Source organism: Chlorocebus sabaeus, chromosome 16, assembly GCF_047675955.1.
Source record: "Chlorocebus sabaeus isolate Y175 chromosome 16, mChlSab1.0.hap1, whole genome shotgun sequence".
NCBI classification, from domain to species: Eukaryota; Metazoa; Chordata; class Mammalia; order Primates; family Cercopithecidae; genus Chlorocebus; species Chlorocebus sabaeus.
The window spans coordinates 64918980-64934256 of record NC_132919.1 but is presented as its reverse complement, the minus strand read 5'-3'; the positions used below and the strand labels follow the sequence as shown (position 1 = coordinate 64934256).

The window sequence follows — 15277 nt, the reverse complement described above, 5'->3', positions numbered from 1 at the left end:
CTTCTTTCACATAGCATTTTTTTTTTTTTTTTTTTTTTTTTTTTTTGAGACATAGAGTCTCACTCTGTCACCCAGGCTGCAGTGCAGCGGCATGACCTAGACTCACTGCAACCTCCGCCTCCCAGGTTCAAGTGATTTTCCTGCCTCAACCTCCCGAGTAGCTGGGATTACAGGCGCATGCCACCACGCCCGGCTACTTTTTGTATTTTTAGTAGAGACAAGGTTTTACCATGTTGGCCAGGCTGGTTTCAAACTCCTGACCTCAAGTGATCCGCCCGCCTCGGCCTCCCAAAGTGGTAGGATTACAGATGTGATCCACCTCGCCTGGTCTCACTCATCATAAGTTTTTTTGAGATTCTGCTACCATCCATGTTGTTGCACCCATCACTACAGCTGGCCCTTCATATCTGCAGGTTGCTCATCCATGGATTCTACTAACCGGATGGAGAATATTTGGAAAAAATAAAATATATAAAACAACAATACAACAATAAAAACAGTAGAAAAGTTAAAATACAGTATAATTATTTACATACCATTTACCCTGTATTAGGTATTTAAAGTATACTTGAGGCTATATACAAACATTATGTCATTTCATATAAAAGACTTCAACATCTCTGGACTTTGGTATCTGCAGGGGGTCCTGGAGCCAATCCCCTGCAGACACCGAGGGACAGCTGTTCACTCCTTTATATTGCTGAGTAGTGTTCCAGTTGTGTGGAAACCCCATCTCTACTAAAAATACACAAATCAGCCGGGTGTGGTGGCCCACGCCTGTAGTCCCAGCTACTCTGGAGGCTGAGGCACGAGAAGTGCTTGAACCTGCGAGGTGGAGGTTGCAATGAGCCGAGATTGCACCACTGCACTCCAGCCTGGGCGACAGAGTGGGACTCTGTCTCAAAAAAAAAAGTAAAAAATAAAAATGTTTTCTGAAGAGCAGAAGTTTTTAATTTTGATCAGCTTTAAGTTGCCAATTTTTTCTTAAATGGCTTATAATTTTTTGTTTTTTACCTAAGAAATCTTTAAGAACCTGTTGTTTAATCCAACAACGAAATGATTTTCTCCTATGTCTTCTCCCAGAAATTGTATACATTTAAGTCTATGATCCATTTTGAGTTAATTTGCATATATGATGTGAGGTATCTTTTTTCTTGCAATTTTATTTTTATTTTTTATTTTTTTTGTAGAAACAGGGTCTCACTAATGTTGCCCAGGCTGGTCTTGAACTCCTGGTATCAAGTGATCCTCCTGTCTCACCCTCCCAGAGTGCTGAGATTACAGGCATGAGGCACTGTGCCTGGCCTTCTCTGCAGGTTATATATATATATATGTCAGCCAGGTGTGGTGGCACACGCCTGTAGTCCTAGCTACTAGGGAACCTGAGTCAGGAGGATCACTTGAACCAGGAGGTGGAGGTTACAGTGAGCCAAGATGGCACCACTGCACTCCAGCCTGGGTGACAAAGCGAGACCCTGTTTTTTTAAAAAAAAAAGTGTGTGTGTGTGTGTGTATATGCCTGCAGTGCCCTATTGTGAATTTGTTACACAATTCAACTTAAATAGTGCCACCACCCCACAATATGGCAAGCTAAATAGAAACTCATTTATGCTAAGGCTGGTTGAGGGCATTATAGAAGATTAGCATGGAAAGGGCCCTTCATTTCGCACTCTGCTCCATTCATTTTTGTCAGGTCACTTTCTTATCTTCACCACATTGTCAGATCTGTTTTACCGCTCTACCCTCACTTCCCTCAGCCTCCTGCAGCATCTTCCCTGTCAGCTAGATCCCTTCCTCTCTGGATGAAGTCCTCTTCATCGACCAGCTTTCTCACTTGGTTCTCTAAGACAGTGAGGATCTGTCTGCTTTTTTCTTGACCATTAGTGGATAGGAAAAAGCTCTCATTCTCTGTAACCATTTGTCACCAAGGCCATAAAGACATTGAACTAACTGCCTTATGGGAGTACGTTATTGGAAGTCTTCAGTTTACACATTGATATACAAAGTAAGTAGGCCAGCGCATTTGAGTCTTGGCTCATGTGTAATGATCTTTAATGCATATTGAAAAATTATTCTCAAGTAAGGATAACATACACCTCAGGTCATTTACAGTCTCAAAGTTTTGTCAGTATACTTTAAAACATTCCTGGGAACAGTTCTAGATTGAAGGAGACTAAAGAATCATAAACACTAAGTGCAATGTCTGATGTTTGACTGGATTCCGAATTTGTTTAAGCCATGTTATGACTGGGACATTGTGAAAATGTGTATGTGGGCTACATAGTAGACAGTGATAATATTAAGTTCCATTGGGTGATGATAGTATTCTGGTTATGTAGGAGAATGCCTTGGTTCTTAGGGGCTGCACACTGAAGTGTTTAATGGTGAAGGGTCATTATGTCTGCAGCTGACTCTCACATGGCTTGTCCAGAACATGTGGAAAGCAAATGTGGTGGTAAAGTATTAGCAACTGTTGATTCTAGATAAAAGTTTTACAGGTGTTCATTATACCATTCAAAAATGGTTTCCAGCCATCCTAAGGCTTAAAGGAAAAAAACAAAATGTTTAAAATAAAAAGCTGGGGGCAGGAAAATAATACAAAACCTCTGGGCTTGTGCCTGTAATCCCAGCACTTTGGAGGCCAAAGAGAGAGGGTTGCTTGAGCTCAGGAGTTCCAGACCAGCCTGGACTACATGGTGAAACCCCATCTGTATAAAATATACAAAAATGAGCCAGGCATGGTGGCACACACCTGTAGTTCTAGCTACTCAGGAGGTTGAGGTGGGAGGATCACTTGAGCACAGGAGGCAGGGGCTGCAGTGAGCCGAGATTGCACCGCTGCACTCAGCCTGTGTAACAGAGCGAGACGTGGCCTCAAAACAAACAAAAGAAACACCTTTGTGTCAGAGTTAAGGTTGCTGTATAATAAAATGCTGGGGTACGGTTCTGGGTCCATTCCACATGAAGATCAGAGGCTTCCACTGGACCCAAAGGAATAATACCAGTCCCTTGTGATTATTCCTCTGTAGGTGTGAAAGATGTGTCAGGCCAACTTATTGGATGCAGTTTTAATCTAAAACTCTATACATTGTACCCCCAACTCACAGACTTCAGGTATCCATGAAACACTCTTCTGTCTCCACAGTCTTAATGTGGCCCTAATAAAGCCATCCTTTTGGAGGACTCAGAAAAGGCCCCCCACAACCTCTGCAACATAATAATTATAGTAGTTGGCCAGGCATGGTGGCTCATGCCTGTAATCCCAGCACTTTGGGAGGCTAAGGCGGGTGGATCACGATGTCAGGAGATCGAGACCATCCTGGCTAACACGGGGAAACCCCGTCTCTACTAAAAATACAAAAAAAAAATTAGCCAGGCATGGTGGCGGGCGCCTGTAGTCCCAGCTACTCAGGAGGCTGAGGCAGGAGAATGGCGTGAACCTGGGAGGTGGAGCTTGCAGTGAGCCGAGATTGCGCCACTGCACTCCAGTCTGGGAGACACAGCGAGACTCCGTCTCAAAAAAAAAAAAAAAAAATAATAATAATAATAATAGTTAACTGCTATTGAGCACTCACTGTGTGCCAGGCATTTTTCAGGTATTGATTTATTTAATCCTCAAAATTCATTAGAGGTAGGTACTGTTATAATGACAAGGCTGAGAAACAGAGATTAAGCAATTTGCCCAAATTCACATTATTAGCAGAGCTGGAATTTAAGCCTAGTCTGGCTGTGGAATCTGTATCCTTAATGACCATGCTATACTCCCTAAGATTAACCTTTTACTCCAGTTACAGGGATTGTTTTTATCTCTCTGAAACTGCCCCCAATAAGCCATAACAAACTAATCAATTGTCTTGGTTATCTCTTCTTCCCAAATTTACATTTTGAATAAAAATTCAAACATGCCAGAAAGATGAAAGAATAGTACAGAATCTAATCGAAGGTCAGGCACTGCATGTCATGTCTTCGTTTCCTTTAATCCAAAACATTCCTCTACTTTCTTTGATCTTTCATGACATTGGCATTTTTTAAGAGTCAAAGATAGTTGTCTTGTAAATTGTCCCACAATGTATATTTGTCGGTTTCCTCATGATGAGATTCAAGTTCAGGTTTTTTGGAAAAATACTGCATAGGTGATGTATCCTTCCTGCCTCGTAACCGCAGGTGGCCTGTAATACTACGTTTGATCACTTGATTAAGGTGATCTTCCAGATCTCTCCATTGTAATTATTTTGCTGGGTGCAGTGGCTCACACTTGTAATCCCAGCACTTTGGAAGGCCGAGATGGGAGGATTGCTTGAGTCCAGGAGTTCTACACCAGCCTGAGCAACATGGTGAAACCCTGTCACTACTAAAAATACAAAAAAATAAAAAAATAAAAAAATTAGTGGGTCATGCTGGTGTAAGCTTATACTCCCAACTGCTCAGGGGGCTGAATTTGGAGGATCACTTGAACCCAGTGGGGGTGAGGTTTCAATGAGCTATAATTTTGCCACTGTATTTCAGCCTGGGTGACAGAGTGAGACCTTGTCTCATAAAAAATACTAATTTTCCCCTTGGTAATAAATAATCTGTGGGTTGGTACTTTGAGTTCAGTGAAGATCCTGTTCTCAAATGTCTTTTCACCCAAATGTGCATCAATGATAATCCTTGTCTGAACGAATTTTTATTACATTGGTGGTTGCAAAGTGACACTTTTTAAAATTCTGTCATTCCTTCTACATTTACTAGCTGGCACTATTTTGTTAAAGAAAATCTCCCCATCTTTCTTTTTGAATATCACTCTTCATGGATTCTTTTTTATATTAACTATGTTGTAACTTAACTCCCAACAGGAATTGAGACAGGGACTCCAGAAGTTGGGGACTTATTCAGACTCTTCTTAGAAGTCTACCTTCTTCCTGTGTAGTTTCAGCCCAAAGTGAGACTTTTGAGTTGGGAAGAGATACTTCTGAATTAAACTACTGATCAGTGTCACCCAATTCTAATCCTAACCACCTTTATTCTAGGTATACCATACTCACTGCAATGCTTACCCTTTGGTTGGGCACCTTTGCCCTCCTTCCTATTGGCCTTCTGGTTCCTACCCAACTGTCCATCCATAAGCTTCAGTAACACCTTTTGGCCCACCCCTGTGAAAGCATTGGCCTGCCTCCTTTACCTACTCAAGTAACTGCTTTACCACTAATTTATTGATCTTTGTTTTCATCTATAGGATCTTACCTAGCCGTATGGCCTGCTGCCTCTGCCAATTTAAAAACAGCATTGAGGCTGTCTGCAAGACAGTCAAGCTGCATTGCAACAGTGCATGTCTGACAAACACCATACATTGTCGTGAGTCCAAATTGCCTGGTGATCAATTATTACATTATTTTAAGTATTTGTTTTTAAACTTTTTATTTATAATGATAAAATTTTAAGCTAATGATATAATTACTTTATTTTTATTTACTCATTCAGACTTAAACTCCCTGAATTTCTGAACTATTCCCTTGCTGAGAGTCAGGTTCTCAGTTATTATTACAAAATTCAATAACAGAACTGTTCCATATGCACAAAGGACCAAAACAAAGGAATGGGAAGGCTAGGGAGTAACATTGACATCCACACACTGTATACTGTGCTATCTGCTTCGTGCTTTGCCCCCAGTGATAATTTCTTCATACAGTGCAATGTAGTTTGTAAGCTGGTTTTTTTTTTTTGAGACGGAGTCTCGCTTTGTCGCCCAGGCTGGAGTGCAGTGGCCAGATCTCAGCTCGCTGCAAGCTCCGCCTCCCAGGTCCACGCCATTCTCCTGCCTCAGCCTCCCGAGTAGCTGGGACTACAGGCGCCCGCCACCACGCCCGGCTAGTTTTTTGTGTCCTTTAGTAGAAACGGGGTTTCACCCGGTTAGCCAGGATGGTCTCGATCTCCCAACCTCGTGATCTGCCCGTCTTGGCCTCCCAAAATGCTGGTATTACAGGCTTGAGCCACCGCGCCCGGCCCTGTAAGCTGGTTTTATATCCATGAGGTCTCGAGTACTCTCGGCCTTGTAGGACAGATGTAGATCCGGTTTTGGTTTTTTGTTTTTATAGTTTTATAAGAGTACAAGTGATGCTGTTTTATTTGAAGCCTGAGAGCTTCTGGTTCCATAACCAGAAATTGCTGCCTGGCTCTTCTAATGAAATGGAGGGCTTTTCCATGCTTAGACCATCCAATGCTGAACTTGCTCTGAATTCAAACCTTTCTCTTCACAGAACAAATGCTCAAGTGCTTTCAGGAGTTTTTCTGTAGATTAGGTTTATTAGCACCAAATTCATGACTTCTAAAATGTGACTGCTTTCATGTCCAGATAGGTTGAATACAGGTATCTACCAGTGATACGGGGTGGATAATTAATAATGCTTGGCTACACAAAGTCAGTGGTGCTTATTTTTAAAAACTTTTGTTTTTTAGACCAATTATTCCCTTCTCCTGAAGAGGTGGGCAGAAAAGCATTGGTAATCTCCTTTTACAGATGAGGAAAAACAAGATAAGAGGTGCTAAGTGCCGTAGCCTAGTGCCAGGTCTTCTGTCCCCAATTCTGGGTTCTCCTCAAGCCCATGTTTCTCCTTTCTCACAATCGTCTTCCTCTGACCGTCACCACCCAAAATACTTTTAATTCTGGAAAAGCAAGCCAGCTGCACACTGGCACACTTGACCTTCATGCAGTCAGAAGCTTTGGATGGTTCCCAATCCAGAATATTAGAGATGAAATGAAAGCAAAGTAGGCAACTGATAAAAGTTGCTTTTTCCCTTCTGTATTATAGGATATCAAGTAATGTTTATCCAGAAACTGCTGTCATACCATAGATTCATTGTATATTCAACAACATAGGCATATAATCTGGCAAATTAAAAATCTCTTAACCTACCCCCTGAATCCCTGCCCAAATTTAAGAACTAGGGTGGACACAAGTGTTTTTTCCCATGTCACATTTTCTGTGATGGGGCTACAGTATGTGGGAGCAGAGAATGGGGTGGGTGGGTGGAGCGTGTGCCAGATGAGGATCTATCAGCACTGGGAGGGGCTCTCCACGTTAGCATCTCCACCCTGCTCCTCTCAGAGGACCGCCTTTCACTGCATTCAGCTGTGATGGTAGCAAGAACACGGGTACACCGAGCACGAGGAGAGAGGGAGCCTTGTACTCTCTCTGCATGTGAGGCAGGACAGCACAGGGTACGGAGCAGTCTGCAGAGAAGCCAGCTCATCAGGGAAGCACTCGCCTTCCACCTTGGGCTTAGACTTAGCATTTTTAACTGGCCTTTGTGGATCAATGGAATAATCCTAAGCAGACTTACTCTATGTCACACTATGGAATGTTCCAAGTAGGTGGCCATGTTTTCAAAAGATGTCTTTTCTCCTTTTGTTGTTGCCATTTCGTAGGTTTAGGATTGGGTGTGTGTTTCTCCTCTCTTAATGGCACTTGAATGTTTGTTGACTCCTACTCTGTGTGACTGGGATGTACAGCTATGGACTGATGCATGCCGTCCCATCATCTTTCAGGATCAAAGCAGTCTCTTCTTTTTTCACAGCTGAAGAAGCATCCGTAGGGAATCCAGAAGGAGCGTTCATGAAGGTGTTACAGGCCCGGAAGAAGCACACGAGCACTGAGCTGACTATTGAGCCGGAGGTGCCCTCACACAGCAGTGGCATCAACTTGTCAGGCTTTGGGAGTGAGCAGCTAGACACCAATGACGAGAATGAAGTTATCAGTGCACTAAGTTACATCTTGCCTTATTTCTCAGTGGTAAATCTAGATGTGAAATCAATATTGTTACCGTTCATTAAACAGCTTTCTTCAAATGTGCAAGATGGAGATAGGCCCCTGGATATTTTGAAAAACAATATAAAGAGCCCCTCTCTTCAACCTGCATCCGACAACTCAACTTATGAAATTTATGAAAATAAATTGAGAAAGCTGTACTTGCTGGAAAATATGTTAGATGCAGAAATACAGGAAAAAATTGATGAAGTTAAAAGGGAAGAAAAAACTGCCATGCTTATGCAGACCAGCCTTCTAGGTAACAAATTTAAACGCCAAATATTTGAAAAGGAATTAGAAACTGTCCAACCACAGGAAAACAGCCTGGCAAAGATTCAAAGTGTAGGCAACAACCTGCAGAGAGTGAACAGAGTCCTCACGGGCCCAAGGAGCATCCAGAAAAGGCACTTCAAAGAGGTGGGAAAGCAGAGCACCAGGAGGGAAGAGGGTGCGCAGGCATTTGTGGAGAGCGCTGCCCAAGAAAAAAGGCTCGGGAGCCCGGTCTCAAGGGAGCTGGAACAGCCTCACACAGAGCAGGGCCGTGAGAAGTTAGCGGGAAACACCGTCTACACCAAGCCTTCGTTCACCCAAGAGCTTAACACAGCAGTCTCCTCTGTGCTGAAACCCTTCTCCATGGGCGAGCCTTCTGCCTCCACCCCTGCAAAAGCCCTACCTGAGGTCAGAGACAGATCAAAAGACTTAACCCACGCCATTTTCATTTTAGAAAATGCAAAGGCTAGAGTTAAAAGTATGAAGGCTGCCAAACCAATTGTACATTCCCGAAAAAAATACCGCTATCATAAAACTCGCTCCCGCGTGGCCCACAGAACACTCAAGGCCAAAAAGAGTCAAAAGTTCAGAAAGAAAAGTTATCTCGATAGACTGATGCTCGCAAACAGGCTGCCATTCTCTGCAGTGAACAGCCTCATATATTCCCCTTCACACGGGGCTTTTTCATTATTAGGAGACCCGAGTCCTCAGGAAAATCCTTTTCTGGAAGGATTTGCTCCTTCAGAACGTTTTACAGAAAACACTAATGTAAAAGACACAGCTGCAAGGAATGCCTTTGAAGAAAACGTTATTATGGAAAACACTACTATGCCAGAAGGCACCATCTCTGAAAACACAACCTACAATCCTCCTCCTGAGGCAGATTCCGCTGGGACTGCGTTCAACTTAGGGCCAGCTGTTAAACGAACTAATCAGACACAATGGGAATACAACAACGTGGGCACTGACCTGTCCCCCGAGCCCAAAAGCTTCAATTACCCGTTGCTCTCGTCTGCAGGTGATCAGTTTGAAAATCAGCTAACCGAGCAGCTACGGTCCCTCATCCCCAACAACAATGTGAGAAAGCTCATTTCTCATGTTATCCGGACCTTGAAAATGGACTGCTCTGACACCCGTGTGCAAGTGACCTGTGCCAAGCTCATCTCCAGGACAGGCCTCCTGATGAAGCTTCTCAGTGAGCAGCAGGATGTAAAGGCGTCCAAGGCAGAATGGGATACGGAACAGTGGAAAACTGAGAACTATATTAATGAGAGCACGGAAGCGCAGAGTGAACAGAAAGAGCAGAGGTTGAGTGAGGTGAGGACCACACAGAAACATAAGACCCAGATTTCCCAGCATTTAGTGTATGCCAGGAAAGTGCCCACACAGGAGAACCTGGGACTCCCAGGCCATAGCTTGTCCTGGTCATATAACTTCGGCCATGACGGTGAACTCCTACTTTGCTCATTTAGAGAGTGAAATAGATCAGTGCACAAGGTGAACTGTAGGTGAGGTGGGGTGGCTCACGCCTGTAATCCCAGCACTTTGGGAGGCCAGGGTGGGTGGATCACTTGAGGTCAGGAGTTTGAGACCAGCTTGGCCAACACAGTGAAACCCTGTCTCCACAAAAATAAAAAAAATTAGCGGGGGTGATGGCACATGCCTGCAGTCCCAGCTACTCGAGAGGCTGAGGTGGGAGGATCACCTGGGCTCAGGGAGGTCGAGTCTGTAGTGAACTGTGATCACACCACTGCACTCCAGCCTGGGTGACAGAGTGAGACTCTGTCTCAAAAAAATAAAAAAAGAAACTGTAAGCTACTCACCTGGAATACTGGGGTTTTGAATAGTTAGCTCTCATTCTGGTTTTTTTTGTTTTTTGTTTTTTAATTGTTCTTTCTTTTTTTTTTTTTTTTAGCTCACAAAAGAAGTTCCAGGATATGGCTATAACAACAAACTCATCTTGGCATTATTTGTGACCGAAATACTAACGACTTTGATTATAATTTTCTGCCTCATTCAGGTAAGGACAACAATTAATTCAGGTTTTCAGAATGCAGTCTTGTCTTTGTGTGGATTCAGAGCCCACAAACTCAAAACCAAACCCGCTTTCCCACCTGCTGCTACTTGACATTCTTCTTCAGTCAGTTAAGGCTGACGTACGCTTTGGTCTTTTTTTTTTTTTTTTTGAGACGGAGTCTCACTCAGTTGCCCAGGCTGGAGTCTAAATAGGTCCACTTAAAGCACTACAGAGCAGCCATCTTTTAAAAAAGTTGATGGCCACATTTTTAAGTTCACAGGGGAGGGGGAATGTCTCATACTCCAGGCCTCCTGAGCCTAGGCCCTCTGTGAGATGTGTCACCATTTCTTGGAGACCATGTGAGACATTCCCCCTCGGATCAGAGATGCTCAACCTGCATCAACGTATCTAAAGCCTATATCTGGCTACTCTGGGGCGAGTCCTGTTCACAGTGCCCATTCCTGGGGCTTGCCTCTGTTTGCCTTTTGTTCGATTACATGATGTATTACTTTTCCCAAGAGGCCAGTGCTAGCATATTGGAAGAGTGATATAATAAACTGGTAACCTTGACACTATGCTACCAATCCAACCTTACTTGCCTCATTTACCATTTCCATTATTGTGGCAGCCCTCCATTCCAGCCAGAGCAGCCCCTCACCATACCCCAGTCACACCATCCGCATTTCTGCTTTTGTGCATTTGTCCATCTAAAATGCCCTTATTTCACTCTGCCTGTGGGAATCCTATGAATCTCTCAAAAGCCAACTCAGGTTCATCTTTCTTCTTGACACCTTCCCTGAATATTCCAGCCCTCCTGAGCCTAGTCCCTTTGTGAGATTTGTCACCATTTCTTGGACACCATATGAGAGACTTCAGAGGCTGAAGTGGGAGGATTGCTTGAGCCTGGGAGGTTGAGGATGCAGTGAACTGTGATCATACCACTGCACTCTAGCCTGGGCAACAGCGAGACCCTGTCTCACAAACAGCTGCCACTAAAAACTCTCTTGGGATTTGAATAGGATTACATTAAATTTGTAGATTAATTTGAGAATTGACATCTGTACGACATTCTAGGAACGTGCTATCTCACGTCCTGTATTCATTTCTTGTTAATGTCTTTCAGAAGAGCTTTAGTGTTTCCATATATAGATCTTATACATCTTTTGTTAGATGAAAGATCTTTGCATTTTTGTTTCTAAATACTTCATACATTTGTATTGCCATTGTAAATGGGATCTTTCCTATTGAATTCTTATTACTTCCAGTAAAATCTTAGTTGATTCTCTTAGGCTTCTTTAGCTAACATTTATCATCTAATATGCAAATAATGATAGTTTTGTCTGTTCCTTTCCAATACTTCTACTCTTCCCTTCCTTTCCCCTTTCCTTTTTCCTTTCTTTTCCTTTTTTTTTTTTTTTTTTTTTCCTTCTTAGGGCCTTGTTGTCACCCTGGCTGGACAGCAATGGTGTGCTCTATCTCACTGTAACCTCAATCTCCTGGGCTTAAGGGATCCTCCTGCCTCAGCTTCCTGAGTGGCTAGGACTACAGGCAGGCAGCTAATTTAAACAATTTGTTTGTAGAGAGAAGGTCTTGCTATGTTGCCCAGGCTGGTTTTCCTGCCACTTCAGAGGAAGGACTGAAGTTTTCTTTTTCTCCTACTTTTAAGAGTTTTTATTAGGAATTATCTGTTGAATGTTATCTAAAACAGTCAATAAAATGTATTAAGTGCTAGCTGCCTGCAAGACCCTAAGTTAGATACAGTCAGCCTCTTCATCAGCATGTCTACATCTTCAGATTCAACTAGATGAGGCTGAATATCTAAAGGAAAAAAAAAAATGCAAATAGAAACTACAATATAACAGCTGTCACCGCTGTCCAATATCTACACATTTTATTAGTGATGACTTAAAGTACGTGGGGCAAGGCATGGTGGATCACACTTATAATCCCAGCACATTGGGAGGCCAACCTGGGCAGCATAGTGAGACTTTGTCTTTACTAAAAAAAAAAAAAAAAAAAAAAATAGGTTTGGTGATATACATCTGTAGTCCCAGCCACTCAAGAGGCTGAGGTGTGCGGATCACTGGAGCCCGGGAGGTTGAGGCTGCAGCGAGCTGTGATTGTGACACTGCACTCCAGCCTGAGCAACAGAGGGCAATCCTGTCGCTAAGTAAATATGGGGGGATGTGTGTTGGTTATATGCAAATACTGCACCATTATATGTAAGGGATTGAGCATCCACAGATTCTGGTATGGTGTGGGGGCGGTATCCTAGAACCAGTCCCCCGCAAGATAGCAAGGATGACTGAACTGTGGGAGAATCAAAGCTCCGTTAAACAGCATACAATTCCTGTCTTCAAACAAGTTATCTCATCAGGTAGATGAGACTTATAATGAATAAAAGGAATGAATACAGATTTGGAGATGGTTGTTGTGATGGATAATCTTAATTGCATTTTCTTCCAAAACAGATTTATTCTCACCGAAGGTCATCACAAGAAGATGAAGGAGGAGTCTCAAGGTAAATATTAGTCTGGTAATTTTTTTTTTTTTCTTTTGAGACGGAGTTTCCCTCTTGTTGCCAGGCTGGAGTGCAGTGGCGCGATCTCAGATCACCACAACCTCCACTTCCCAGGTTCAAGCGATTCTCCTGCCTCAGCCTCCTGAGTAGCTGGGATTACAGGCATGCGCCGTCACTAGTCTTGTGATATTTTAATTAGAATTTTAGAATTAGAGGAGAGCTTAGAACTCTGCCCTCATTTTTCAGTGAGGAAACTGCCCAAGACAGGACAAATACTTAGTTACCCTAATGCTTAGCCTGGCTCCAGTGAAATTAGCTCCCCAGCCAAAAGCTGAGCTGGATGGAACTAACAAGGACACATCTGTTGTCCCCAGCCCTTTGGGGAGGTGGGGAGGGACAGGAAGGGGAAAGGTTTTGGTGCCTGTTCCTGCTGATGGTGGGCATCAGGCCAGGCCAGGGTCTTCTTGGAGGCTCTGGGGAAGGGGTAAGGAAGGCCACCGGGTGTGGGAGTGAGGGCACTCGTCTCCTTCAAAGCTGATGGAAGGTAGAATATGTGAGTCTTTCCTTGAAAGTGGCAGGAAACACTACTTTCTCTTTTTTATTTATTTCTTTTTTTTTTTTCCTGGATCCTAGAAGTGAGGAAACACTATTTTCTCATCTTACTGGTTTTTGGGCCCCACTCTATTCTTTTTATGCAAACCTCACAGAATTTTAACTAGAAAGGCCAGGCAGGATGGCTCACACCTGTAATCCCAGCACTTTGGGAGGCCAAGGTGGATCACTTGAGGTTAGGAGTTCGAGACCAGCCTGATCAACATGGTGAAACCCCATCTCTACTAATCTCCACTGAAAATACAAAATTAGCTAGGTGTGGTGGCACAGACCTGTAATCCCAGCTACTCAGGAGGCTGAGGCAGGAGAATTGCTTGAACCCAGGTGGTAGAGGTTGCAGTGAGCCAAGATCACACCATTGCACCCAGCCTGGGGAACAAGAGCAAAACTGTCTCAAATAAAAAAACAACAAACCAAAGAATTTTAACTACGAGAGACCTTAGACAGTATTTCGTCATTTTATGACAGGAAAACTGAGAAAGAGAAAGGGAGAGTTGCCCCATGGTCACACAATGCACTCTGGCTTTTTCTATTTTATTCAAATTCAAAAAGAATATGTTGTTCTTTAAACTGATTTCACAGCTCCCTCACTCACCAGCGACAGCCAGCCATATGAAGACTGTGAGATAGATAACTTGGCTACCTGCACTCAGGCATTTGCTTGAGGGGATTCAACTTATAGAATAAAGTATCTAGAAAGAAAAGAACCACTTCATCTCCCACCCCCCATCAAATGATGCCTGTGAGACTAAGTCTGAAGGGGACTGATATAAAATGCTTCTGCCCAGCATGGCTGTGCAGTTTATTCACTGCACAAGGGCACTTGGCCAAGGGGGTGACTGGGACTGAACATCCTGCCCATGCTCCATGCTGAGCCACATACAAAGTCCCCCCAGTGTATTGTGGGGCCCTTCTGAACAGACATGGAAAGTTTCTGAAAGTCCCACATGCATAGGATTATTTTCAGGACCCCAGGTATGTGGTCTGTGGTGGTTCTTCTCACTGTGATTATGGACTGAGGTACTCATTTAGTCCTAATAAGACCAGAGAAGTACATTGTGAGAGACGTGGGAAATGGCAGCATCACTCACTATCTTGTGCATGTGTCTCCCCAGGGGCATTTTCAGATTTCTGCTATGTAGGAGATGCTGTTCGCCAAGTGAGACCCAGGTACTTTGGAGGATTCATTGCTGTGGCCAGGGAAAGCAGAGGACATGGAAAATTAATACTTCCCTTTCTATCTTCTAGGATGGAGCTTTCTCATTCAGACAGCCGCTGTGGCTTAAAGATATGTACAAACCTCTCAGTGCCGCAAGAGTAAATAACCAGGCAGAGAAGCTGCACAAGAAGTCATCTAATGAGGAGGAGATCCTCAGCAGGGAACCTGGGTAAATGACGGGCCCTCACAGTTCCCAACTAAAATGAGGAGGGGGTGAGAAGCTAAGCTTAATTGCTCCTTTCAAGAATCAAAACCTTGGCATTGTTATTCTTACCCCAGGGACAGCGAAGCCCCAACAGAGATGGGGGAGGAGAGTGAAGCCCAGTCATAGGAGAAGAAAGAGTGACCCCAGCCCGCCTCAAGCCTCCTTCAAAAATACGTAGCATAAATAAGAAGGGCCATCAGAAAGAAAAGCAGGACTGAAGCCAGCGGTCCACGCATCCACAGAGGCAGCGGGCAGAGGAAACACAGCGCCGTCGTTCCCTCCCTTGTTTCCCAGTCTTATTAGTCACCCAGACCTGAAAACATATCCTCGGGGTGGAGATTTTACAATTAAATACTGTTGTTCTCTTGTTCTCGGTGCCCTCTCCCTTGGTTCATCAAGCACCAGTCATAAAATACCACATACTTGACCTCCTGCCCACAGGCGACCTCCCACCTCCTGGCCCCTCTCATGGGATCACTGGGCCTGCCTGCACTGTGGGGCCAAGCCCCGTCTTTTTCCCAAGCCCTCAAGCTCGCGCATGAATGTTCATCCAGACTTGGTGGGGGCTTTTCACGCTTACAAGATGGCAAAAAGTTCACTTGGTTTTTTAAAAATTTGTTTTTCTTTTTAAAAATCCCAACCCTTGGAT

The 15277-nt window shown here is 43.8% G+C and overlaps 1 protein-coding gene across 9 annotated transcripts in view; it reads left to right on the top strand.

The window, feature by feature from the left end:
- The window catches only part of LOC103243271 (leucine-rich repeat-containing protein 37A), a 40919-nt gene extending 25921 nt beyond the window's left edge, over positions 1–14998 (top strand). For 5 of the 9 annotated variants that reach the window (XM_073005158.1, XM_073005156.1, XM_073005152.1 and 2 more), the window contains 7 exons: positions 5216–5352; positions 7555–9371; positions 9970–10074; positions 12543–12592; positions 14320–14374; positions 14453–14592; positions 14703–14998. In XM_073005158.1, the coding sequence (XP_072861259.1) occupies positions 5216–5352; positions 7555–9371; positions 9970–10074; positions 12543–12592; positions 14320–14374; positions 14453–14592; positions 14703–14754 (2356 nt within the window). In that variant the 3' untranslated portion in view covers positions 14755–14998. Of the gene's footprint in view, positions 1–5215; positions 5353–7554; positions 9372–9969; positions 10075–12542; positions 12593–14319; positions 14593–14702 lie in introns of those variants that run through there. The other 4 variants (XM_073005157.1, XM_073005151.1, XR_012088881.1 and 1 more) reach the window with 3 other exon arrangements.
- The last annotated feature ends 279 nt before the right edge of the window (positions 14999–15277 follow it).